This window comes from Triticum aestivum, chromosome 1B, assembly GCF_018294505.1.
Source record: "Triticum aestivum cultivar Chinese Spring chromosome 1B, IWGSC CS RefSeq v2.1, whole genome shotgun sequence".
Classification (NCBI taxonomy): Eukaryota; Viridiplantae; Streptophyta; class Magnoliopsida; order Poales; family Poaceae; genus Triticum; species Triticum aestivum.
In genome coordinates, this window is record NC_057795.1 from 142,305,527 (window position 1) to 142,331,123 (window position 25,597).

The following is a 25,597-nucleotide window of genomic DNA, read 5'->3' on the forward strand; positions in this document are numbered from 1 at the left end:
GCAGCTAAGCCCCCGAGTGAGAGGATTGCTCTTCACTCGGTAGGATTTTGATAACTTAGGCGAGCACGAGGTCGCAGCTAAGCCTCTCAGTGGAAGGCTGGCTTACCACTCGGTAGGATTTTGATAAACTTAGGCGAGCACGAGGCTGCAGCTAAGCCTCCGAGTGGAAGACTGGCTTACCACTCGGTAGGATTTTGATAACTTAGGCGAGCACGAAGCTGCAGCTAAGCCCCCGAGTGAGAGGATTGCTCTTCATTCGGTAGGATTTTTATAAACTTAGGCGAGCACGAGGCTGCAGCTAAGCCCCCGAGTGAGAGGATTGCTCTTCACTCGGTAGGATTTTGATAACTTAGGCGAGCACGAGGTCGCAGCTAAGCCTCCGAGTGGAAGGCTGGCTTACCACTCGGTAGGATTTTCACAACTTAGGCGAGTGCTTGGGCTGCAGCTAAGCCCCCGAGTGGAAGGCTGGCTTACCACTCGGTAGGATTTTGATAAACTTAGGCGAAACGGATTCGCAGCTAAGCCTCCGAGTGAGAGTCTGGCTCACCACTCGATAGGATTTTTCCAAACTTAGGCGAAACGGATTCGCGGCTAAGCCACCCACTGAGGGGGGGTTTTTATGTGGACAAAAATAAAAAGTGATGACACAATTATTTCTATATCCATGAACTACAGAAGTACTTTATTGCAACTCATCCGAGTGATAAAACTTAAGTGTAAAATGGGCGGAGTAGCTCCGCGTTCCAAGCTCGGGGCTCGTCGATATTATGCTCGACGTTGTAAAGACGGTACGCCCCGTTGTGGAGAACCTTGGTGACAATGAAGGGGCCTTCCCAAGAAGGAGCAAGCTTGTGTGGTTTGTGCTGATCCACTCGGAGAACCAAATCCCCTTTCTGGAAGGCTCGACCTCTCACATTTCGGGCGTGGAAACGGCGCAGATCTTGTTGGTAGATGGTCGACCGGATCAGAGCCATCTCCCTTTCTTCCTCTAAAAGGTCGACTGCGTCCTGCCGCGCTTGTTCAGCTTCTGCTTCGTTGTAGATTTCGACTCGAGGAGCATTGTGGAGAAGATCACTCGGCAAGACTGCTTCGGCTCCATAGACCAAGAAGAATGGAGTTCTTCCGGTCGACCGATTGGGCGTGGTCCGCAGTCCCCAGAGTACAGATGGAAGTTCGTCGACCCAAGCTCCAGCCGCGTGTTTGAGATCACGCATCAGTCGCGGCTTCAGTCCCTTGAGAATCAGTCCATTAGCTCGCTCTGCTTGTCCATACGACTGCGGATGGGCGACTGATGCGTAGTCGACCCGTGTGCCCTGGGAGTTGCAGAAGGTTCTGAATTCCTCTGAGTCAAAGTTCGACCCATTATCCGTAATGATGCTGTGCGGGACTCCATATCTGAATATTAGTTCCCTGATGAAGCTAACAGCAGTACCGGTGTCGAGACTCTTGATTGGTTTAGCCTCGATCCACTTGGTGAACTTGTCGACTGCCACCAGTACATGCGTGAAGCCACTTCGTCCTGTTCTCAAAGGGCCGACCATGTCCAGCCCCCAGACTGCAAAAGGCCAGACGAGTGGGATGGTCTTCAAAGCTGACGCAGGTTTGTGCGACATATTCGAGTAGAACTGACATCCCTCGCACTTATCCACTATTTGCCATCTCATTCGCCTTGGGCCAGTAAAATCCGGCTCGGTATGCTTTGGCCACGATGGTCCGGGAGGACGCATGATGACCACAGGTCCCCGAGTGAATATCATTGAGGATGAGTCGACCTTCTTCTGGTGTTATGCACTTCTGACCGACTCCAGTCGTGCTCTCTCTGTATAATTGTCCTTTGATGACGGTAAAGGCCTTAGATCGACGGACGATCTATCGAGCCTCTTCCTCATCCTCCGGAAGTTCTTTCCTCAAGATATATGCGACGTACGGAATCGTCCAGTCGGGAATGACTACCAAAACCTCCATGATCAAGTCGACCACCGCTGGGACTTCAACTTCAGTCGGATCTGTGGCACTCTTGGGCTGCGGAGTTTCTTCGGTGAAAGGATCTTCTTTGACTGACGGAGTATGTATATGCTCCAAGAACACACCACTCGGAATGGCTTCTCTCTTGGAACCTATCTTTGCTAGATCATCAGCTGCTTGATTTTTCAGTCGGGGTATATGATGGAGCTCCAACCCCTCGAACTTTTTCTCCAGCTTCCTCACTGCACTGCAGTATCCAGTCATGGCTGGGCTTCTCACGTCCCACTCTTTCATCACCTGATTGACCACTAAATCCGAGTCGCCATAGACCATTAGGCGACGGACGCCGAGTGAAATGGCCATGCGCAACCCATATAGGAGGGCCTCATATTCTGCCTCATTGTTGGAGGAATCAAAGTGAATCTGAAGCACATATCTGAGCTTATCTCCTCTGGGGGAAACCAGGACAACCCCAGCACCGGAACCATTCAACATCTTAGAACCATCGAAAAACATGGTCCAATGCTCCGAGTGAACTTCAGTCGGCTGCTGCTGTTCGATCCACTCGGCGAGGAAATCTGCTATTGCCTGGGACTTAATAGCTTTCTTTGCTTCAAACTTGATATCAAGGGGAAGAAGTTCAATCGCCCATTTGGCCACTCGACCAGTTGCATCTCTGTTGTGCAAAATCTCTGATAGTGGAGCGTCGCTGACGACTGTGATGGAATGGTCAGAGAAATAATGAGCAACCTTCTTTGTGGTCATGTATATCCCATACACAAGCTTCTGATAATGAGGATATCTCTGCTTGGATGGAGTCAAAACTTCAGACAAATAATACACTGGGCGCTGAACTTTGAGAGCTTTTCCTTCTTCTTCCCGCTCGACCGTTAGCACAGTACTGACGACTTGTCCTGTGGCTGCGATGTAGAGCAACAGAGGCTCTTTGCTGATTGGAGCAGCAAGCACCGGCTGGGTGGAGAGCAGAGCTTTTAGCTCGGCAAACGCTGCATCAGCTTCTGGAGTCCACTCGAACTTGTCAGCCTTCTTCATCAGTCGGTAAAGAGGCAATGCCTTTTCACCGAGTCGTGAGATGAATCGACTTAATGCGGGCAAGCATCCAGTAAGCTTCTGGACATCGTGCACTCGCACAGGGCGTTTCATTCGAAGAATAGTGCCAATCTTTTCTGGGTTGGCGTCGATTCCCCGTTCGGAAACGAGAAAACCGAGTAACTTGCCACTAGGAACTCCAAATGTGCACTTTGATGGATTGAGCTTGATATCATACCTTCTGAGGTTGGCAAATGTTTCGGCGAGGTCAGCGAGCAGGTCGGAACCTTTTCGTGACTTGACAACAATATCATCCATATAAGCTTCCACATTTCGACTGATTTGAGTGAGTAGACACTTCTGAATCATTCGCATAAATGTGGCTCCGGCATTCTTGAGGCCGAATGGCATGGTGATATAGCAGAAGCACCCGAATGGAGTGATGAAAGCTGTTTTTACCTCATCGGGCCCGTACAGACGGATCTGGTGGTACCCGGAGTAAGCATCTAAAAAAGACAACCTCTCGCATCCCGCGGTCGAGTCAACAATTTGATCTATGCGAGGGAGAGGAAAGTGATCTTTCGGGCAGGCCCGGTTGATGTGCTTGAAATCAATGCACATTCGGAGCGACTTGTCCTTCTTAGGAACCATGACGACATTAGCGAGCCACTCGGAGTGGTATATCTCTCGGATAAATCCTGCCGCCAACAGTCGAGCCACTTCTTCACCGATGGCCTTTCTCTTCTGGACGGCGGACCGTCGAAGATGTTCTTTGACTGGCTTCGCAGACGAGTCAACTCTTAGGCGATGCTCAGCCAGTCCCCTGGGAACACCTGGCATGTTAGCGGGCTTCCATGCAAAAATGTCCCAGTTCTCACGGAGGAACTGGATGAGCGCTTCTTCCTATTTTGGGTCGAGTGTTGTGGAGATGCGGGTCGGAGCTGCTTCGGGGTCGGTCGGGTGAATGTGAACAGGCTTCGTCTCATCGGACGACTGGAATGCAGACTCTATGGCGGGCTTCTTGGATCGCAGCAAGTCACTCGGATCTGCGTTTTGCTTGTATTCTTCGAACTCGACCGCTGTCACTTGGGAATCGACAATCTTGGAGCCCTTCTGAAAGCACTCCTCCGCCTTTTTCCTATCGCCGGTGACAGTGATCACTCCTTTGGGACCAGGCATCTTCAGTTTGAGGTACACGTAACATGGTCGAGCCATGAACCGTGCATAGGCTGGTCTCCCCAAAATGGCATGATATGCACTTTGAAAATCCACGACCTCAAACGTCAACTTTTCTTTGCGAAAATGCTTTGAATTGCCAAACACTACGTCCAAAGCTATCTGGCCGAGTGACTCGGCCTTCTTCCCTGGTATAACTACATGGAAGCTCATGTTACTAGTGCTCAGTCGGGACATCGGAATGCCCATACCTTTCAACGTGTCTGCATATAACAGATTCAGCCCACTTCCACCGTCCATCAGCACCTTTGTTAGTCGAGTGCCTTCGACAACTGGATCGACCACCAAAGCTTGCCTCCCAGGGGTGGCAATATGAGTCGGGTGATCAGATTGGTCGAATGTGATGGGTGTTTGAGACCATTTCAGATAATTTGCCTTTGCTGGGGCAACCATGTTAACCTCTCGGTTAATCACTTTCAGTCGACTTCTGCTTTCCACATCTGCGAAGATCATCAGGGTGGAGTTGATATGCGGGTATCCTCCCTCACTGTCCTCTTTGTCTTCGGCTTTGTCCGACTCCTCCTTGTCCTTAGACTGTTTTCCCTGAAACTGCTGGATCAGGAGTCGACATTGGCGAGTGGTGTACTTTGGGTAAATGATATTCCCCTCTTCATCTTTCTTCGTGTGGATGTGGCACGGCATATCCATCACGCCGTTCCCTTCTTTATCCTTTACCTTCTTGGGGTTCCAGGATCCTTTTGGTTTCCCCTTAAACTTTCCTTGAGTCACGGCCAGAGCCTCTCCAGGAGCTGCCGGTTCAGCCTTCCGCTTCTGTTTCCGACTGGTGTTTCCTTTTTCCGACTGACTCGGCTTGTGCTTGCCGCTTCGGAGTCGGTCTTCTTCTTCGCCGTTGGCGTACTTGGTAGCAATCTCCATCATCCGACTCAAGGTCATGTCACCGGTTCGACCAAATTTCAAACTCAGTTCTCTGTTCTTGACACCATCTTTGAAGGCGCATACTGCCTGATGGTCAGAGACATTTTCCACAGTGTGGTGCAAAGTGATCCACCTCTGAATATACTCTCTAAGAGTCTCATTGGTTTTCTGCACGCAGACTTGCAACTCTGTCAATCCCGCTGGTCGCTTGCAAGTCCCTTCGAACGTTCTGACGAACACTCGGGACAGATCTTCCCAAGTGTAAATGCTGCTAGGAGGCAATTGAGTCAACCATGCCCTGGCAGAACCTTCCAACATGAGGGGCAAATGCTTCATGGCCACCTCGTCGTTCCCACCACCGATCTGAACTGCCACTCGGTAGTCTTCAAGCCAAGTTTCAGGCTTAGACTCACCAGTGAACTTGCTGACTCCTGTTGCCAACCTGAAATTTGGGGGAATAACTGCGGCTCTGATAGCTCTGCTGAAACATTCAGGACCAGAAACATGTACTCGACTGCTCGTGGGCACATCTCTGTCGAGTGCGCCTCGATGGGCTCTGTTCCGGTCGACCAACCCTTGCACGATAATGGATCGCGCGTCGAAGCCTGGCTCTCTGGGGTCAACTGGAACCCTACGCCCTGTACTGTACTGACGCCTATCATCTGGCTGCCGAGGAGCGTAAGACCCACCCCTCGGAGGGGAATAGGGCACTCGACGCCTATCATCTCGGTCGAGTCTGTCGCCATATTGATCTCGCCGATTCTCACGCCCTTCGCGCCGCGGAGGCGATCTGGGGCTGTGAGCCGACTGAACCGTATTCACAGTGACAGATCGACTGTGAATTCTGTTGCGCGACTGAGACACGGCTGAATTCTGATCTCCTGCTGCCCGGAGCAGATCCCTGATCTGCAGCAAACCTCTGCCAGCCTCTGACTGCGAAGGCTGAATGGACTCTGCTATACGGGTCGCAGCTGCTAAATTCTGAATTGGGGTTCGATATACCTGAGTCGGCGGGAAGAGTTGACGTCGACTGGTGTCGGGAACTCGTTGCCGCGCGCGCTCGTCGAGTGCTCGCTGAAGGTTCTCCAGTCGAGTGTGCTCGGCCAAATTGGCCAGACGCGCCTCCTCCAAGGCACGAGCCTCGGGGGTTTCTCCTGCGATGGGAATACGCAGGGGATCCTCGTTCCTGCGGCGAAGCTCTTCTCTTTGCAGAGAGTCGAGTGGCTCGGGCTGGTACTCTTCGTAGCCTCGAGCAGGGTCGCCGCCGTCGCCTGCTCCACCACCACGGGCGAAGCCAGGAGGACTGTGGGGCCCGTCGACCATCAAGATTTCCGCCGCTGGATCACTGCTTCCGCACTTGGATGCAGTCTCTCCGGAACCAGTCGACTGATCGAACAAGCCGTAGAGAAATTCGTTGGGCTCGATTGCCGCAACTTGTGTAGTGGCCGACTGGCGAGCCACCGCGTGACTCACCCATCGCTGAAGCCTCGACCGGCCTGAGCGCTTGCGCGGGCGGGAGACCGGGAGGGTGAAAGATGGAGGAGCCGACCGATACTGGGTCGATGGTTGCCGCAGCAGAACGCCGCGGACACATGCGCGAAAATGCGTCGCATCGCGGACGGGGAGCGCGTCTACGTCGAGTGGAGCCTCTTGGAGCCATGCGGAGTCGTCGGCGATGAAGATGAGAGTGCCGAGACGGATCTCTTGACCCTCGATCAAAACTCCAGCAGACACCATGATGAAAATACTCGGAAGAATCACAACTTCTCCACAAAATCGCTAAAACACCTGCCCCACGGTGGGCGCCAACTGTCGTGGTTCTAAGCCTGACAGTAGAGTGGGGGGTAGGTATGAAGAGGCAAGGTCCTAGCTATGGAGAGGTTGTAAGCACAAAGGATGTACGAGTTCAGGCCCTTCTCGGAAGAAGTAACAGCCCTACGTCTCGGAGCCCGGAGGCGGTCGAGTGGATTATGAATGTACGGATTACAAGGTGCCGAACCCTTCTGCCTGTGGAGGGGGGTGGCTTATATAGAGTGCGCCAGGACCCCAGCCAGCCCACGTAGGAGAGGGTTTAAGGTGAGTTAAGTCTGGGGCGTTACTGGTAACGCCCCACATAAAGTGCCTTTACTATCATAAAGTCTACTTAATTACAGGCCGTTGCGGTGCAGAGTGCCTCTTGACCTCCTGGTGGTCGAGTGAGTCTTCGTGGTCGAGTCCTTCAGGCCAGTCGAGTGAATGCTCGTTGGTCGACTGGAAGGAGACCTCTTCTAGGGACGTCCTAGGGTAAGTTACTTGGAACAGGTCCATGACCCTACCCTAGGTACATAACCCCATCACTTGTTGCATTGCATAACTTGCATATATATATATATATATATGTTTGTTTCTCCCATGAGCTTTGTAGATCATTCGAAACATACCCCCTCCAATAGGAGGGGTGACATTGTCTAGATTTGTAGTTTAGGTATGTGAAAATCATATGTGTTTTGTTTCATTTTTCTTGATATTAGACTTCTTGAGTTTCTAAATAGATGATAACAAACTATTGTGGTTAAATTGGCATCTTAATGAGTTGCAAAGGTTCAAGTACTTATGTGTACTGTATTATGGAGTACTACTAGTATTGTTCTTGTTATGGAGAAGGGTTGTGCTATAGCGACTGACCTATATGTTTGGTATTAGATAATGCACAACGCATATATGCACTGGCCACTGCACCATGTTCAGAATGTTCGTGATGTAACTGTTATTGTAGTTTCCTGGCAACCTCTTTGAGAAAGATGTATCAATGGTGGCGAGAACTCACCTGCTGCAATTGAACACAGTGTGCACATTCAAATTGGCCTACAGGAAACCTCTGTTAGTGAAAAAGCCCAGATGCAAACTCACGATTGTAACCTTCTATAGTCAGTGTGAAGAGCACAGTCTGGAAGGTGAAACACATTATTGTGCTGATGATATTTGCCCCTACACTTGTATAGCTTAGATCTCGAATTTTCATGTCATCTTTGCAAGATGGATTTTCATTTAGGATCTCAAGTTGTATCTGTAGTAGTGTAGTTGGCAGTGACAAGTTATACTTCGGCTTCACATTGAGCAGATGATCGTAGAGTTAAAGATAAATCTGGGAGATGGTAGTTAAACTAGTAAATACTGCTGCCATGTGTTTTTGCTTCCTAATCTATTTGGGAGAGAAATGCAACATCAGTGCCTTACCTTATTTGAATCACATGATTAATTTGAATAAGCTACCAACCAATGTGGTTAAAGTTGATATGCCAACTACGAGACAGTCTTTGTCTGCTGGATGTTTGGCCATGAATTGGCATGCCACTAATCTAAGCAAAACTGATCTTTCTTTTGCAGATGTGTGCAGAAAGATACACAGCAACTGAAGATTTACTGAAGCTTTCTGGTCGTCTTCGGCTGATAATGGCACAGGTTTTCATCCATTTATAAGGCTGAAAATAAGTTAATAGTTAGTACTACTGCTACAGTTATCAATGATAAAGTTATTATGTGTTTCACTTTCCTTAGGTTGACAAGGATGTGAAAGATGTATCGGCGAAGGCCGCAGTCCAATCTGATGAAGAGGAAGAAGATGAAATTGATGAAATGGTGTATGGTGAAGACGTGGATTTGTCTGAAAACAGTGACGATGATGCTGAGTAGAATCGCAGCATTGTTGGCATGTCTCCGAGAGACTTTTCGACTTTGTGTACGGTCAAGATGTATTTTTCAAGCTTAGAGCCCATAGTCAAGTTTGTAAAACGCGCAACGACGGAAGGTTACACTAATTTTGACAACAGGAGGTAATATCTGAAAGGCATTTTTGTATGGAAACTTATCCTATCTATGCATCCGAGAGACTTTGCGCATCCATGCATCTGAATTGCAGGAGCAACATCGAAACAGTGATTAATTTGCAGTTAAACGTCCCCCCTGGAATCCTAAGTCACTGCGTACTAGTACAAGTAAGAGAGTTCACACAGAACATGCATGCCAGATCGTAGTTCTACAGGTAAGACTAGTCACAGTGGGAGTAACTTAAGCAGTAACATCGAGTCCAACTCATTAAATTTGCTTATGTGGCAATGAGTTAATGAGGAGAGAGGTAGTTATACTAACTTAGCTAGTTACTGTAACATCATATGTCCCAATATAATATGAGTCTATAACCTAATAAATGAAGATTTGCATGTTACCACACTTATATTACTACCCATTATGAAGGTAGTAACATAGTCTAGGGATATGCGTATGTTACTAGTGTATGTTACTCCCTCTTTTCCGGTTTATAAGGGTTTATAAGGCTTATCTCAAAATTTTAGTTTTTCCATTTTATAAGGCTGGTCATAGTGGGGAGTAACTTAGACTAGTAACATGCATATGTTACTAGTCTATATTACTACCTCTACAATGCATAGTATTATAGATTAGTATCATAGGTGGTCTCATTTATTGCCATGCATGACACATAGTAGCATCACATTTATTATGTTACGGTATCTACCTATGTTACTATAACCATCTCTCTCTTCTTTAATTGCCTGCCACATAAACATGTTTGTGAGTCTCAAGTGCATGATACTACTTATGTTACCCCACTATGGCCAGACTAAGGCTTAATTTGGTTGTTTCCCATCACATGTTCAGATTCCAAGGTGCATTAAATCATTGCATGTAAGTATTAAGAGAAAATTGACCAATGCATGTACTTAATGCATTGATAAACGTAATTTTTTGAGGAAAACAAGAGCATTAATTAGGTGCTTTTGCAAACTACAAAAATTATTTCATCACTCACCATCTATCTTGATTGGTGAGATTTTTAAATTGAGCCCTATAAACCGAAAAGGAGGGAGTACTCATCATTGTGGCTAGTCTAGCACACGAGGTTGCATGTCACTGATGGTCGCCGCTCGCGTCGTCGGCGTGCTGTATGCATTACTTCCACACCAACCCAAGTATCTATATCTTGCTTTTGGTTAGGAGACTAGGAGTCCGTCATTCTAATTCTTTAACTAAACATTCTGGAATAATTTGCTCACGCGGACCGTGGTGCCAATTGGACAACAGAGTCTTCTCCGTTAACTAAATATATTAAAAAAAGGGCATGCTTTCAGACCCTGCAATGATACTACCGTGTCATCCAATCTGGACAAACACGACCCTGGCTTGGCGCCTTCACCAGCCCCCACTACTCACCGCACCTATCCGTTCAAGCTTCACCAACCCCCGCCTTGGAGCCTCTATTTATGACGCTCACTTCCGTTCTCCAGGAAACCAAGCAGCCCAGTGCGCCATTACAACAGCCACAGCTCAACACATCATTTGCACTGGTCGTCCTTGATCATCACAGCAATGGCCTCCACCGACAGCTGGACCCACGAGATCGAATCGCCGGTCGCCGCACCGCGCCTCTTTCGCGCCGGCGTCATGGACTGGCACACACTAGCCCCCAAGCTCGCACCACACATCGTCGCCAGCGCCCACCCCGTTGAGGGCGAAGGCGACATCGGGAGCGTCAGGCAGTTCAACTTCAACTCAGGTACCATGCGTCACGCACAATTCATGCCAACTTCAGTCTGGTACACATCGTGGGTCAAAGCATAACACACAGTTGATCTTGCAGCCATGCCCTTCAGCCTCATGAAAGAGAGGCTCGAGTTCATCGACGCCGACAAGTGCGAGTGCAAGTCCACCCTCATCGAGGGCGGCGGCATCGGCACCGCCATCGAGACGGCCACCTCGCACATCAAGGTGGAGCCGGCGGCCAACGGTGGGAGTGTCGTTAAGGTGGAGTCGACCTACAAGCTGCTGCCGGGCGTGGAGGTGAACGATGAGATCACCAAGGCCAAGGAGTCTGTCACGGCCATCTTCAAGGCCGCCGAGGCCTACCTCGTCGCCAACCCGGACGCCTACAACTGAACCAGCTGAGAGGGAACACATATGGTTATGATTATGATTATGCTGTCCCTGGTATGATTTTTGTGTGCTTTTTTCCCGATCTAACAAAGCCGCTCCAATCGCAAGTAGTGACGCGGGAGCACTGAGCAGAGTGTGGACTTGACAAGTTAAAAAGGTCGTGTATTCAGTATTTGTAACTATCAAAGGGTGCCATGCTGTTGTTTGATGATGTTGTTGCTGCTGGAATTTAGTCTATATTGGGGCAGCACAATAACTGTTTCAGAAATTCCTAATAAATCCTAGAGGCCCGCTTAGCCCATTTGTGCAAGGCAAGGGATACTACTAAAGTTTAGTCCCACATTGCTAGTTTAGAGGGAGTTGGACCTCTTTATAAAGGAGGCTCCTTCCCCACTTGTATGAGCATGAGAACAAGAGGGTTGCGGGTTGCGGGAATGAGCCGAGCCGATGTTTAATTTTTGCCACGCAATTTTTGGGGAGCGCTCAGCGCGACTACTGGCTGTTTCATCACGGACGATCCGGTCGTTGACGACTACTTCCCCGACGACGACTTCTTCCCCGACGTCCACGACCTCCTCGACGACATGGCAGGCGAGGACACCGACCCCAAGTCCAGCGCTTCTGCTGCTGCTGTGCCGTGCGTGTTCTTCTCCTTTCTGTTAGAAGTCCTGTTACAGTTCTTGGTTCTAGTTTCTGCCCTTCGTATGTTAGATTCTGTTTCGTATAAGCAACTTCATCTAGTGTCTATTCTAGATGTGTTTAGCTCAAGTTCATATATGCAGACGATGTTTACCTTCTCTCTGTCAGATTGCATGACTTGCTTTATATTTGCTATTTTAGTCATGCTTTATCTAGTATTTTTGTTAATAAAATCATTTGATAAATTGCTCATATTTCCAACAGTTGTTTGCTTATGTATCTTCCTCATGGTTTTGCCCGGAATAAAAGGAAATATTTGTTTGCTTTACTGAACATAATTTCGTTTGCTCTCTTCAAATAGGAAGCGACAATGTGTTGGCATTTTTCAATTTAGCATCACCTTTTTTCTGGAAGTGCATCTATTTATGCCCTTGTTGGCGAGGATCCAGGTCCAAGTTTGGCTCATTTACAAGTCGGTGTTCTCTCTGCTAATGAAATGAATGGCGGCAACAGCTGGATCTTAAAAAAAAAGTCAGTGTTTGAAAAGAAAATCAGGAAGCTGGATCTTTTAAAAAAAGTCGGTGTTCGAAGGAGTACAATTTAGCACTGCAAGACGTCTAGATAGATAAACACAAGCAAAAAGATCAACATGTGGTAATTAAACTGTCTTAAATCCTGTTCTATGTGAGTCGTAAGTTGTCCAATTGTGAGCATGGGTGTCCGAAAGAGCAGTGTACACGCACATACATTCTACATTCTACATTGACATGCATCTCACATATACTGTACGACGATACACAGATGATATACATCAACAACAGTGTACGTACAACCGATCCTCTATCCATAAAATTAACAACCCTTGTCCACAATCCATCTTCATCCTCGACCCCGAATGAACGCTAGCTTGGCTCAGTGTCAGTGTGGGCGGCCTGCTCCTGCGGCAGCAACCCCGGGATGAAGGGCACGCCGTACTTGGAGATCCAGAGCTTCCCCTGGATGAACCTCTCCACAGTGTACTTCTCTTGCGCCTGCCGGTAGGTGACGTGCTTGACGCCCTTCCACGTGACGCGATTGCTCATGTCGGCCCCCGGCCCCCGGCCCCCGGTTGTCCACCTCGGCGTAGTAGCAGGTGGTGAGCGCGAAGTCGCCGAGCCACGGCAGCCACCCCTGCGGGTCGATGAGGTCGCCGATCTCCGACTGGATGTAGAGGGTGCGGGAGTGCTCCTTCCACGGCCGCCCCAGGAACGTCCGGAGCCTGCCGATGTGGTCCTTGAACTCCGGGTGCGGCTCGATGGTGCAGTTGTGGATGACGATGCCGCCGGCGGAGTGCCTCTCCTTGCGCCCCTGCGCCGTGATGATGTTCTGCTGGTTCTCCATGCACTTGCGCACCTGGAGGACGCAGTTCTGGAACACCACCTGCGCGTTGCCGAAGATGAAGTCGATGGTGCCGCTCACGGTGCAGTCGCGGTAGTACTGCCGGCTCGTGTGCGTGTAGAGCGTGTCCTGGTACCCGTCGAACTGGCACTCGTAGAACACCGACTGGTCGCTCTGCACCCTCAGCGCCACGGCCTGGTGGTTCTTGGCGCCCGCCGTGTTCTCCACCGTGATCCCGCGCATGAAGAAGCCGTTGCCGATCGCCTCCATGGTGGCCGTGTCCTTGGTGGTGATGTTCATCATAAAGTTCTTGTCCCCCGTGATGACCGTCTTGCCGGCCCCGTCGCCGATCATGACGAGGTTCGTCACGTTGCGCGCCACGGACACGTACTCCTTGTACGTGCCCTCCTTGACGTGCATCACGTACGTGTCCTCGCTCTTGAGCGGCACCTTGGCCAGCGCCTCGTTGATGGTCTTGTAGTCGCCGCTGCCGTCCGCCGCCACCGTCATGTCCGGCTTGAAGTCGGGCTCGCTGGGAGACACCTCCAGCAGCCTCCGCTTGGAGTCCGACATCCACCTGGGCGCGCCGTCGTGCCCGAGCAGCCGCCGGCTGAAGATGGACAGGTCCAGGTTGGCGATGGTGTCCCCGAACTCGTCCACGATGGACAGGATGTTCTCCGTCAGCTCCTGGGAGACGTTAAGCGCCTTGCGCATCTTGGCGGAGGCGTCGGTCGTGGTGTTGGCGAAGCCATCAAGGCAGGTCTCCTGGTACGTGAGCGCGGAGGTGAGCCACGTCTTGAGGTCGTCCATGGCGTGCTTGAAGTTGGTCATCTCGAAGCCGCCGAGCTGGTCGAAGGTGGTCTTGAGGTCGTCGATGGCGTAGTGGAGCATCTCCTTGCAGTTCTTGAGCGCGCCCGACGTGCGTGGGTCGTGTTTGAGCTCGTTGAGCAGGCTGGACTCCTGCACGGCCTTCTCGATCCGCTCCGAGGTGGCCTTGAAGATGGCCTTGGCCAGCTCCGTGCCTCCGTCGTGGTCGTCGCATTGCCGGCCGTCTCCCCCAGCGTCTTCTCGCACGCCGCCTTGTAGTCCACGGGCTGGTAGAAGGACTTGATCGACTTCACCGACGTCGTCAGCTCCGTGCTGTCCTCCTCATTTTTAGCTTCTTTGAAGGACACGACGCAGACGGCAGCGACGACCGCCACCACCAGGACGGTCGACGCGCCGATTATGGCGCCTTTGCTCATGGTAGGTTTACGACGATCAACACCTCCCGATCAGTTGATACAATTACAATTAAATGGGAGGTGTTTAGGAGGTTTGGGTCCCTCAGCCAATGGAAGGGGTCTACTTTATTTCTTACAAGTTGGACTAAATAGGAGCCGGAGATGAGGATTCGTCATTTTATAAGCGCGTGCTAATTTGGGACAAGCCGGAGAATGAGGGTTGCGCATGGGCCTTGAGCTCGCAAACAAGCCGAGGTTAAAGGAGAGCCGCACGAGGAGGACGAGCCTCTTCTTGTGTTCATCGTGCGTTTCTGGCCTTCAATTGCGCGGCGACTATAGGCGACTATATCCAGCTTGAGCAATGCTACACTAATAGGTGATTAGGTAGTTGGTAGATTTTGATTGGTGCTAGGCAGAGGCGAGGCCCACCCGCACTAAAAAATTGTACGTGTTAGGATTATTGATCAGCTTAGCGCGAGTGCTTCTTTCATCTCGACCTTCAGTACCACACGCTAAGCTGGATCAATAATCCTACACCCCTAGCCCCGTAACGAACACCCCCCCCCCCCACCCCCACCTCCTCTGCCCGCATTTTGGTCCGGCCCATGTGGGCCGCGAGGTCCCCAGTTTTTTTATTTTTTTTTCTGTTTTTCTTTTTGTTTTTCAACTTTTAATTTCTTCTTCATCACCGTTTTTATTATTTGTATTCTTTCTCTTTATCTGAACATTTTTATAAAATCTTGAACATTTTTTGTTCACTAAATTCAAAAAATGTTAATGAAATTCAAAACTTGTTCATAAAATACAAAAAAGATTCTGCATAATTTTAGAAAATGTTCATCCAGTTTTCAAAAAGTTCATCCGATTTTTTTTAAAAGTGATCTTGAATTAAGAATGTATTCATCAAGTTCAAAAACTGAAGAATGTTCATCTAATTCAAAAATTGTTCATCTTACTCAAAGTTGGGTTCAACGTCAATTTTTAAAATGTTAACTTTTCATCCATTTTTCAGAAATGTCATCCGATTTTTTAAGAAAATGTCCTTGATAAGAATTTGTTCATAAAGTTCAAAAAATGTTCGTCAAATTCACAATTTGTTCAGCTGATAAAAAAAGTTCATCATTATCCAAATTCATGAACATTTTTTCAAATTCATCAACATTATTCAAATTCAGCTACATTTTTGGCTCCACGAGCATTTTTGAAGTTCGCATATTTTTCAAATTTTGGAATGTTTTTGAAATCCTGAATTATTAAAAGAACGAAATAAGAGGGAAACAAGCCCCCCGCTGCAGCTCATGGGCCGCCACTGCCTGGGGTGCGCGGGTGCAGCAGGGGTGCGCGCGTGTCCGCTGCCTGGCATGTGCTATGCCATATAGGGTGTGTTTGGTAGAGTGTTGGAGGGTGCACGAGCTCAAAAGTGCCCTTCTCGAGCCACTTTTGGATGTTTAGTACACTGCATGGGGCCGCCTCAACATGCACGAGCTCAGCCTAAATATTTTCTTTTTTTAGGGAACCCAAATACCCTCTTAGCATGCGCGAAGAGAGAACACCCAACAGCCGTTCACTGGTCAGCATGCATGAACAAAGCGAGCGACAACGTGTTTCAAAAAATGTTTAGAACTTCCAAAATAATTTAATTTACAGAAAATGTTCCAAATAAAAAAATTGTCAAGATTTTCAAAATTTGTTCGAAGTTCAAAAAATGTCCAGATTTTCTACAAAATATATCAACTTTTATTTAAATTTTCAAAAAATGATCGACTTAAAAAAATGATTTTTTTCCAAAATTGTTCAGAATTTTACTAAATTGTTTTTTCAGAAAATTTCTAAATTTTGTTTATATTATAAAAAAGACCGGACTTTCAAATTTTTAGCACTGGTCACTCCCCAGCATGCCCTTTTGGGCCGTCCCATGTGCGGCGCGCTTGGTTTTTAATTTATTTTTTTTATTTTCTGATTTTCTCTGTTTTAATTAATTTGGGATTTCAAAATGTTCTGAAATTTCATGAAAAAATTACAATAAAAATATGTTCAAGACATCAAAAAATGTTATAAAATTGAAAAAAATAAATTGTGAATAAAAAGTGGTTATGACATTGAATAAGCAATTGTGAATCAAAAACTAGTATGAATTTTAAAAAATATTCACGAAATTTTAAAAATAGTCCCTGATACAATAAATATCCATACATTTCTAAATATTCGTCAAAACAAAAATATGTTCTTGAATTACAAAAATTGTTCTACCAATTTCAGAAAAAATGCGCCTCTATTGTAAAATTTTCACCGATCCAAAAAATGGTTCACGGGATAAAAAAAGTGTTCAGAATTTCAAGAAATGTTTGCGAATTTATAAAAATGTTTGTCATTTATAAAAAAATCGCGACTTGGTGAAATTTTTTCACAAATTTGATAAACTTTCACATGTTTATGAGTAAAAAAATGTTCAAGATTTTAAAAAAGCGTTCGTGATTTGTGAAAATATGTTCACAAAATTGAAAAATGGTTATAAATGAGAAAAAAAGGAAAAATTTAAAAAGGAAAGAAGAATAAAAATACAGTAGAATAGGAAACAAAAAATGTAATAAAAAATAACGTAAAAAGAAAAGAATAAAAAGAAAAAGAAAGGAAAAAAATAAAAAAACAGAATAAAAAACGGCTTCAGAGAAGATTCTACAACCTTCCCAAAACTGATGGAGAAGGAGCCCGAAATGGGATGGCGCAAAAGAAAATCAGATCCTGTAAGGGGTAGGGGCTAGGTCGCTAACGAACGACCTACGTGTCAAATAGGAGACGCAAACTGAAGGTTTTGCCCCCGCAATGTAGCTACTAGACGCAAACTGGGTTTCTTTGTTCGAGTTCGTGGTTGCTGAATGGTTTAGTCTAGTTTTATCCGGGGATATTTGTTTGTTGTTTACTTGTTTTTCTTTCTTTATTCTTTGTTTTATACATGTTTTCCCCTGTTTTCTTCGCTTATTCATTGATTTTCTTAGTTTCTTTCTTGATTTTCACTTGTTTTTTGTTTTTCTTTTTTATTTCCTTTTACCTTTCTTTCTTTATTCTGATTTTTATTATTTTTTGGGTTTTAATCAGTTTTGTGGGTTTTCTTTGTTTTTTCTTATTTTTTATTTTCATTCTTTGAAGTGATTTGCTACTTTTTATATTTTATTTTTCTTTCTTTTTGGTTTTATTGGGTTTCTTCTTTTTTTACTTTGTGTTTGGCCGCTTTTGATTGGTTCTTTTTTGTTCACCATATGTTAACTTTTTCGTGAGTACATAGTAAAAAAAAATTGTATATTTTTATAAACAGTTAATGTTTTTGAAACACATGATAATTTTTTTGAGAGCTTATATTTTTATTATTAGTTTACATACACTTGTATATTTTTGGTATATATCTAATACACGTTCCGAATACAGGTTTGAAATTATTTAAATACGAGGTTAACATTTTTGGAATACATGGTCAACAGTTTTCCAATAGATATTAAAAAAGTTCAAATGCTTGATTAACATTTTTTCTATATACATATAGCATTTTTCAAGTGCTTGATTATCCTTTTAAAATACAAATTAACATTTTTTTCAATTGGTTGATTAATATCTTCTAAATACACGATCAACTGTTTTCATAGACATTGTACATTTTTTGTATACATTTTTATTATACATGAGATGCCGTGGATATAATCCTAACAATACTACATGGTTTTTGAAGACTGTCGTTACACTTAACGATATCCTAATATCTGAAAAACATTATCACAAAGCACACTTGAGGCTGTCTTAGAGGCGAGACTATGAATCAGGTTTTACTGTTTATCATCTTGCATATGAGTTTTCCACTAAACCGCATATTTCAGAATCATAGGAGTTTATAGCATAGAATATAAACTCTTAATTATAAACATGAGATCTAATAATATAACATTATTGTCTTTAGGACATATTTCCAACAGACTCCCACTTGCACTAAAGTCAATATCTAGATAGCACATTTTTCTTTTACACCAATGGCACACCGATGTTAGTTAATGCTTTGCTTGTGGTATAGCCTTCATCTTCTCAAATCTGACAAGTTCAAATCCGAGTGTATCTTTGCATTCCCTTGCATCTTTCATGCTTTCAAAAAATTCATAATTTGTGCGGAACTAGCTTTGTATGTCTTGAATCACCGATATGACCTTTGATTCCTTAGACTGAGCCATGGAATCATACCAAGTTTATAAATGAACTGCTTGATCCATCACCCACCATTGTTGCTTCTAAAGCAATAACATACTCAGTCTTTGTTAGAGAATTCGCCACGGCAACCTTCTTGGATCAATTCCAACTTAACGCACCAGCATTTTATGTATTACGCATATTCTTTAATTGAACTCGAAAATCACTTGGAGCACTGATGAAGACTTAATCGATGTAACTACTTACAACGAGTCTTGTATTTACGTAACTCCTTACATCAATCTCTTCATTCTCTCTGTATCTGAGAAACATGTCATCTTTCTTATTCTGGTACTCAACAACATTTTCACTGTTGTCCTATGACCAACTATTTGATCATGCTGGTAACTTTACTCACAACTTACTTGGAGTATTGGACATATCTGATTTGTTTACATACCATGGAATACATGGGTTTTCACAACACAACTGTGAGTGAAATCTCAATCATGTACTTTTCTCATCAGTATTTCAAATACTGATTTTTGCTTAAAAACTCTTTCCATGTGACCTCGGCAAGAAACTCTTTTTGAAGTTTTTATAGTAAACTATTTTAGTATCTTGTCAATATGTATTTGTCTAACACCGATTAGGCACTACTATCTGCATAGATTATTATGCCTAATACTAAGGCTATATTGCCTAAGCACTTCACTGGAAAATTAGTTCAAATAAAGTCCTAATTCGTGTCAAGGAATTTATATTTTCAATCAACAATGTGTCATGTACACACATTGTTTAGAAATATTACCATGCTCCCACTTACTTTCTTGTAAATACAAGTATCTTCACTTTTGTCGATGAGATCATTTTTTTGACCATTTCATTAGAACGAAGATTCCAACTCCGCTATACTTCCTTCAGTCCATTATAGGATCTCTTGAAGTTCGCACATTTACTAGCATCCTCTGGTCCGACAAAATTACCTTGGACCGTATCATATACAACTCTAATTCTATTCCCATCTCATGTGAATCCTTTTGACATCCATCTATTATATCTCATAATTGAAATATGTAGTAATTGCTAGTTTAACCCGAACTGACTTTAAGCATTACTTATAGGTTCATTGTTTGTCCAACAATATCTCGTATGCATACCATGAAGGTTTTCACGAGTTTTCCCAAAATATATAGTTCAGCTGCAATTTTGACCAAAGTCTCTTTATCTCATATAAGGGCTTCTATATCAGTCGTGATAGGAAATCCTGGAACTACTTCCAGTCCAGTGTATATTTTCTTTGACCTAGTGACGAAGAATCTATAATCTCGTCGAGTTGGACTGTCCTCCCACTCACTCTTTTGCAAAAAACATTTTCTTCAAAATTTACTGCACTATGTGGCAAAACACTTTGCCTTGACATAGTGATAGAGGAATACCCAACTATTTGGGATAACCTACAAAGTAGCACTTATCTGACTTGGGAAATAAATTCATAAACATTTTAATTATGTATTATATTCCCAAATGTTAAGAAAAACCAAATGGTTTAGCATACCATACCATATCTTATATGGCGTCATTTTCAACATATTTGATGTCACTCTTTCTCAGTGTAAAATTCACAGTCTCTAAAGCTTCACATTATTATTTTTGGCAAATTGATTTAGTTTCATCTTTGATCTCACCATGTCATACATGGTTCGGTTACATCTACTCAGACACACCACTCACAATGATGTTCCACGAGGTGCAAGTTAAGAAACTCTTTTCACAACTCATCAGACAATCGCTAAATTTGTAACTCAAATATTCCTTTCTGCAATCCAATTGTAGAAACATAATTTTCTTGTTACAATAATTTCTACTTCATCCAAAAATCCTTTTGAAACATTTCAAAGGATCTAGATTATGGTTCAATAAGTAAATATAAATATCTACTTAAGTCATCCTTGCAAACAGATAAATCAACTTCTTGCAACAACAGTTATTGGTCTACACACATCAACATGCACGTTTCCAATTATTTTATTGCTCGTTCTTTATGGCCTGCGAACGATATTTTAGTTTACTTCACCATTTGGATAAAAGTTGCAAGTGTCATATGATTCACAATCAGATGACTTTAAAATCCATCACTATGAAATTTCTCTAAGCGGGTTTCTCCAATGTGACTAAATGCAGTGCCACATCCTGAGATAACATGATATAATATGATAACATGGTATCTCGCTAGCTCTTACCGAGACCTCAAAACATAAATGCAGAGCACCTTTGAAGTTAAAGCAATGACTAAACATTATAACTCAGGGTAGAAGAGATCCAGTCACGGTATACCCAACATTAACTAGACTCAATGCATAAGAATGACAATAGCGCTCTCAGGATTGGTATTTAAAATGAGAAGGTGATGACTCAACAATACAAGTAAATAAAATGATAGTAAATAGATAGGCCCTTCGCAGAGGGAAGCAGAGATTTGCACAGGTGCCAGAGCTCGAAGGTGAGAGGTGTGCTTTTCCTGTCAACGTCGCGACAAAGGATTTTCAATATCTTCCATGCTAACACATTATCAGCGGTTCCCAAGCGGAAAGGTAAAGGTTTACTCCCCCTCAACCATACAAACACTAGCCATGGCTGGCCGAATTCACGGGGGCCCTCCAAATAATCAACTTTCCGGGGGAGTTTGTTTTATTTTTCTTCTTCATTTTGATTATAGGACTGGGCACCTTATTACCAGCCTCTCTTGTGCAATGAAAAGTAAATAAACAACCACCATGAGAATAAGCCGCTTAGCATGGAAGATACTGACCCCCCCCGCCCGTTGTTCCATGAGAGGTACACACACACAAAACATATGATTATTTGAATGATTAGAGGTGGCACATGCAATTTTACTTGGAACAACAGAGTAATACAACATATAGGTAGATATAGTGGACTCATCTGGAACAACTTTGGTTTAAGGATTTGGATGCACAAGCAATTTATATTCCCGCTTAGTACAGGCGAAGGCTATCAAATACATTGAGAAGCAACCAATTAGAGAGCAACAACGGTCATAATCATGCATTGTGGATAATTAACATTGAATACTAGCATGAGTGGTGACGGTGTCCTGGACTAGGGGGTGCTAACCTAGTCGGCCCATGTTCCTCGGGCCACAGTGGGCTCTCATTATCCTCAAGATGGACTCCAGAAGCCATACGTTGAGTGCATGATTGATACACCTCCGTCGTATCTATAATTTTTTATTGTTCCATGTCAACATTATACAACTTTTACATACTTTTGGCAACAATTTATATGATTTTTTGGGACTAACATATTGATCCAGTGCCCAGTGTCAGTTCCTGTTCGCTGCATGTTTTTTGCTTCAAAGAATATCCATATCAAACGAGGTCCAAACGCGATAAATATTTACAGAGAATTATTTTGGAATATATGTGATTTTTGGGAGGTGGAAACAATGCAAACGCAGGCCCACGACCTCCACTACCCACCAGGACGCGCCTGGCCCCCGCTGGCGCGCGGTGGTGCCTAGTGGGCACCCTGTAAGTCGGTTGGGGCTCGACTTCGGGTGTAAGAAAGATAATTTATGGAAAAAATTGTGTAAAAATTTCAGCACAATCAGAGTTACGGATCTCCGGGAATTTAAGAAACGGTGATGGGCCAGAAAACAGGAACGCGGAACAAAAGAGAACAGAGAGGGAGATCCAATCTCGGAGGGGCTCCCGCCCCTCCGCCACCGTGGAGGCCACGGACCAGAGGAGGAACTCTCCTCCCATCTAGGGGGGATGCCAAGGAAGAAGAAGGAGGGGGCTCTCTCCCCCTTTCTCCCACTGGCGCCGGAGCGCCGTCGAGGCAATCATCGTGACGGCAATCTACTCCAACAACTTTGCCGCCGTCAACACCAACTCTCTCCCCCTCTATGCAGCGGTGTAACCTCTCTTCTACCCGCTGTAATCTCTACCTAAACATGGTGCTCAATGCTGTATATTATTTCCCAATGACCGTATCTATGGCTATCTTATGATGTTCGAGTAGATTCGTTTTGTCCTATGGGTTGATTGATGATCGTGATTGGTTTGAGTTGTATGTTTTATTTTGGTATTGTCCTATGGTGCCCTCCGTGTCGCACAAATGTGAGGGATCCCCGCTGTAGGGTGTTGCAATACGTTCATGATTCGCATATGGTGGGCGGCGTGAGTGACAAAAGCACAGACCCGAGTAAGTGGGTTGTTGCGTATGGGAGTAAAGAGGACTTGATACTTAATGCGATGGTTGGGTTTTACCTTAATGATCTTTGGTAGTTGTGGACGCTTGCTAGAGTTCCAACCATAAGTGCATATGATCCAAGTACGAAGAGTATGTTAGCTGATGCCTCTCCCTCATATAAAATTGCAATAATGATCACCGGTCTAGTTATCAATCACCTAGGGACAAATAACTTTCTTGAGTGACAAAAAACTATTTACTAAACAACTAACTTTCATTATCTCGGAAAGTACTCATAGTTTTATTCTTGCTAAGAACATCTCCAGCCATTTGGGCCCCCAGGACACCGAAAAAGCGTCGCCTGGGGCTGAACCGACGTTTGCTTTCGGCGTGAGGGCGATTGCGTTCCCAATCGTCGCCCCAGGTAGCCCCTAAAATCGCTCAAACTCGGCGATCTGATACAAATATGGCACAAATTCGGCAAGTTTTCATTCAAATTTGTACAAAAATGGAGAAACAAACAAACTACGCCTAGCTACACCGCGGCCGCCGCCCGCATTCTACATGTCGAGGAGCCTGTAGAAGCGGGTGTAGTCGCCGCCGCCGCCGTCGTCATCACCATCCCGCGCCCTGCTGGGGCCGCCGCCGTCCCTACAGCATCCCTGACTAGGGTTGACGACGCGCGAGGGGTTGGACGTCCCGGGCTCGTCCTCCTCATCACTGACGAGGACTCCGCCGCCGCCGCCCTCCTCGCGTCGACGGTGCCGGGCCTTGATCTCATCATACGCCCGACGCTGGCACGCCACCAGCTTGCGGATGTAGTCCTCCTTCGCCCACTTGAGGGAGGCCTCGTCGGCGGCGGCCATCTCCGCGTGCTCCGGCTTCATGAGGAGCAGCCCCAGCACGGTCTTCGGTCGGACTAGGCAGTGGGAACGCAGGGAGGGGCGGCCACCCTCGTTGATGACGAGGGCACCGCTATGAGTGCGGCGCCGAAGCGACGTCTCCTCCGGCTTCGGCTGGACGGGGCAGAGCGCTGGTGAGCCGGAGAAGAGGGAGCTGGAGCTCGACGATGAGGAGGTCCCCGCCTCCATTCGCCGCGGCGTCCAGGAGCTGCCACGACGGCGAGAGAATGATGGGCGTGGCGGGTACTCGAGGCGCGATGTGTTGCTGGTCTCGATGTGGTCGAGGACGACCTCGAGGGTGCGGCTGGGCACGCCCCACCACACGCGCCGCCCGTCGGTGTTGTAGCGGCCGCGGGGGATGATGTCGTTGGAGGAGGCGATCTGGTCCTCGCGGCGGCGCTCGAAGTACATCGTCCACAACGTGTTGCTGTCGGTGAAGTACCTCGGCTCGTTCTGCTGCGCCTTGGTCAGCGATGAGCGGATACGGGCGATCTCGGCCCGCCGTTCAGCCCCAGTGAGCACCGGTGGTACTGGGACGCCGGCGGCGCTCAACTTCCACGTGCCTGGCACCCGCATGTCTGGGGGCGCCGGATAGTTGGCCTTGTAGAGGAGGCGCGCCTCGTCCTCGTGGAGATGGTGTCGGCCGAAGCCGTTCACCGCCGCGGAGTCACCAGGGTACCTCTCAGCCATTGCTCGTCGGCGGGGAAGAGGGGGGAGAAGTGGCTTCTATGGGTGAGACGAGGTGAGAGTTGTGGCGGCTGTGGCGTTCACCGACGGGGAGATCGGCTTTATAGCCGAAGCGGGGCATTGAGAACCGGCATACTGGGCGACACGCGGTTGGGGCGGGCGGGATGCGCATCAGGTGCCTTCACTGCTCCGCCCGTGAGGCATCAATGGAGGCTGACCGGCATGGCGGCCTTGGCATTGATTCCCGCGGGTGCCGAGGCGATGAGGACGACAAAGTGGCGTGTCGCTGACTCGGCGGGCCCATTTCTGTTTGCGCCAAAATCGCTTTCCCCGGCGCCCCCAGGCGTCCCCCAGCGCGCCGGGTTTGCCTGGGTTCGCCGGCGCCAGTTTCGGCCGAAACCGGCGAAAAAAGGGCTCCTGGGTGCGACTTGGCCGTTTTTTGTGCGCCGGCGGCAAAAAATGGTCTGGGGGGCCTGTTGGGGGCGCGGCTGGAGATGCTCTAAGTAGTTCTAGCATTACACCTAAAAAATAGTTTCATACTTGTTCTAGGTAAAGCAAACATTAAAGTGTGCATAGAGTTGTATCGGTGGTCGATAGAACTTGAGGGAATATTTGTTCTACCTTTAGCTCCTCATTGGGTTCGACACTCTTATTTATCGAAAAAGGCTACAAACAATCCCCTATATTTGTGGGTTATCAAGACCTTTTTCTGGCGCCATCGCTGGGGAGCAATAGTGTGGGGTGAATATTCTCGTGTGTGCTTGTTTGCTTTATCACTAAGTAGTTTTTTTGGTTCTAAGTTGTTCTCTATCTTTAGTTATGGATATGGAACACGAAATACCAAAAAAAAGTTATACTTGCTACTCATGGAGATGGGGAACCTCCTAAAACCCTCGATGCTCGTTATGTGAAAAATGTTAAACACTACTTCGATAATCCTGAGAAAACCCCATTCAACTTGATAATGGGAGACACGTTGGATCAACGTGAATACTTTAGGGATTATCGCTTGACTAAAAAAGGGAAACTGTTATGGGATCGAATTCATACGTTGCATTGGTATGCTCAGGATCTATGCTTGAGATATGATTATACTTGTTGCTCTAGGATGAGGGCTCCACACCTTCCCTCTTTATGCAAATTTAACAATGATGAAACCTTGTCTTCTTATGCTAATGATAGATATGATTACTACAATGTGGAACGAATAGAAGAATTTGTTGCTTTTAAGGGTGCTTATGAAATTGAATCTTTGTTTGAAAAGTATGAAGATTTTGATGATGCTGTTTATAGACCTGAAAATTTTGCTATACTTAAATATTGCTAAGA

General features: G+C 46.1%; 2 protein-coding genes and 1 pseudogene across 5 annotated transcripts in view; 2 read left to right on the forward strand and 1 right to left on the reverse strand.

The window, feature by feature from the left end:
• LOC123112472 (uncharacterized) overlaps positions 1-8,964 on the forward strand; it is a 19,149-nt gene extending 10,185 nt beyond the window's left edge. For 2 of the 4 annotated variants that reach the window (XR_006455511.1, XM_044533472.1), the window contains 2 exons: positions 8,494-8,568; positions 8,665-8,964. Coding sequence is in view for 2 of the 4 variants with exons in the window: in XM_044533472.1 (XP_044389407.1) it covers positions 8,494-8,533 (40 nt within the window). In the remaining 2 variants the exon portion in view is untranslated. Of the gene's footprint in view, positions 1-7,809; positions 8,061-8,493; positions 8,569-8,664 lie in introns of those variants that run through there. The other 2 variants (XR_006455501.1, XM_044533490.1) reach the window with 2 other exon arrangements.
• Positions 8,965-10,425: 1,461 nt separating this feature from the next.
• Positions 10,426-11,305, forward strand: LOC123088354 (pathogenesis-related protein 1). Its single transcript, XM_044510545.1, has 2 exons — positions 10,426-10,678; positions 10,763-11,305. The coding sequence occupies exons 1-2, from the start codon at positions 10,492-10,494 to the stop codon at positions 11,056-11,058; spliced, it is 483 nt and encodes a 160-aa protein (XP_044366480.1). The 5' UTR covers positions 10,426-10,491; the 3' UTR covers positions 11,059-11,305.
• Positions 11,306-12,398: 1,093 nt separating this feature from the next.
• LOC123088360 (pectinesterase-like) lies at positions 12,399-14,407 on the reverse strand (annotated as a pseudogene).
• Between the last annotated feature and the right edge of the window lie 11,190 nt (positions 14,408-25,597).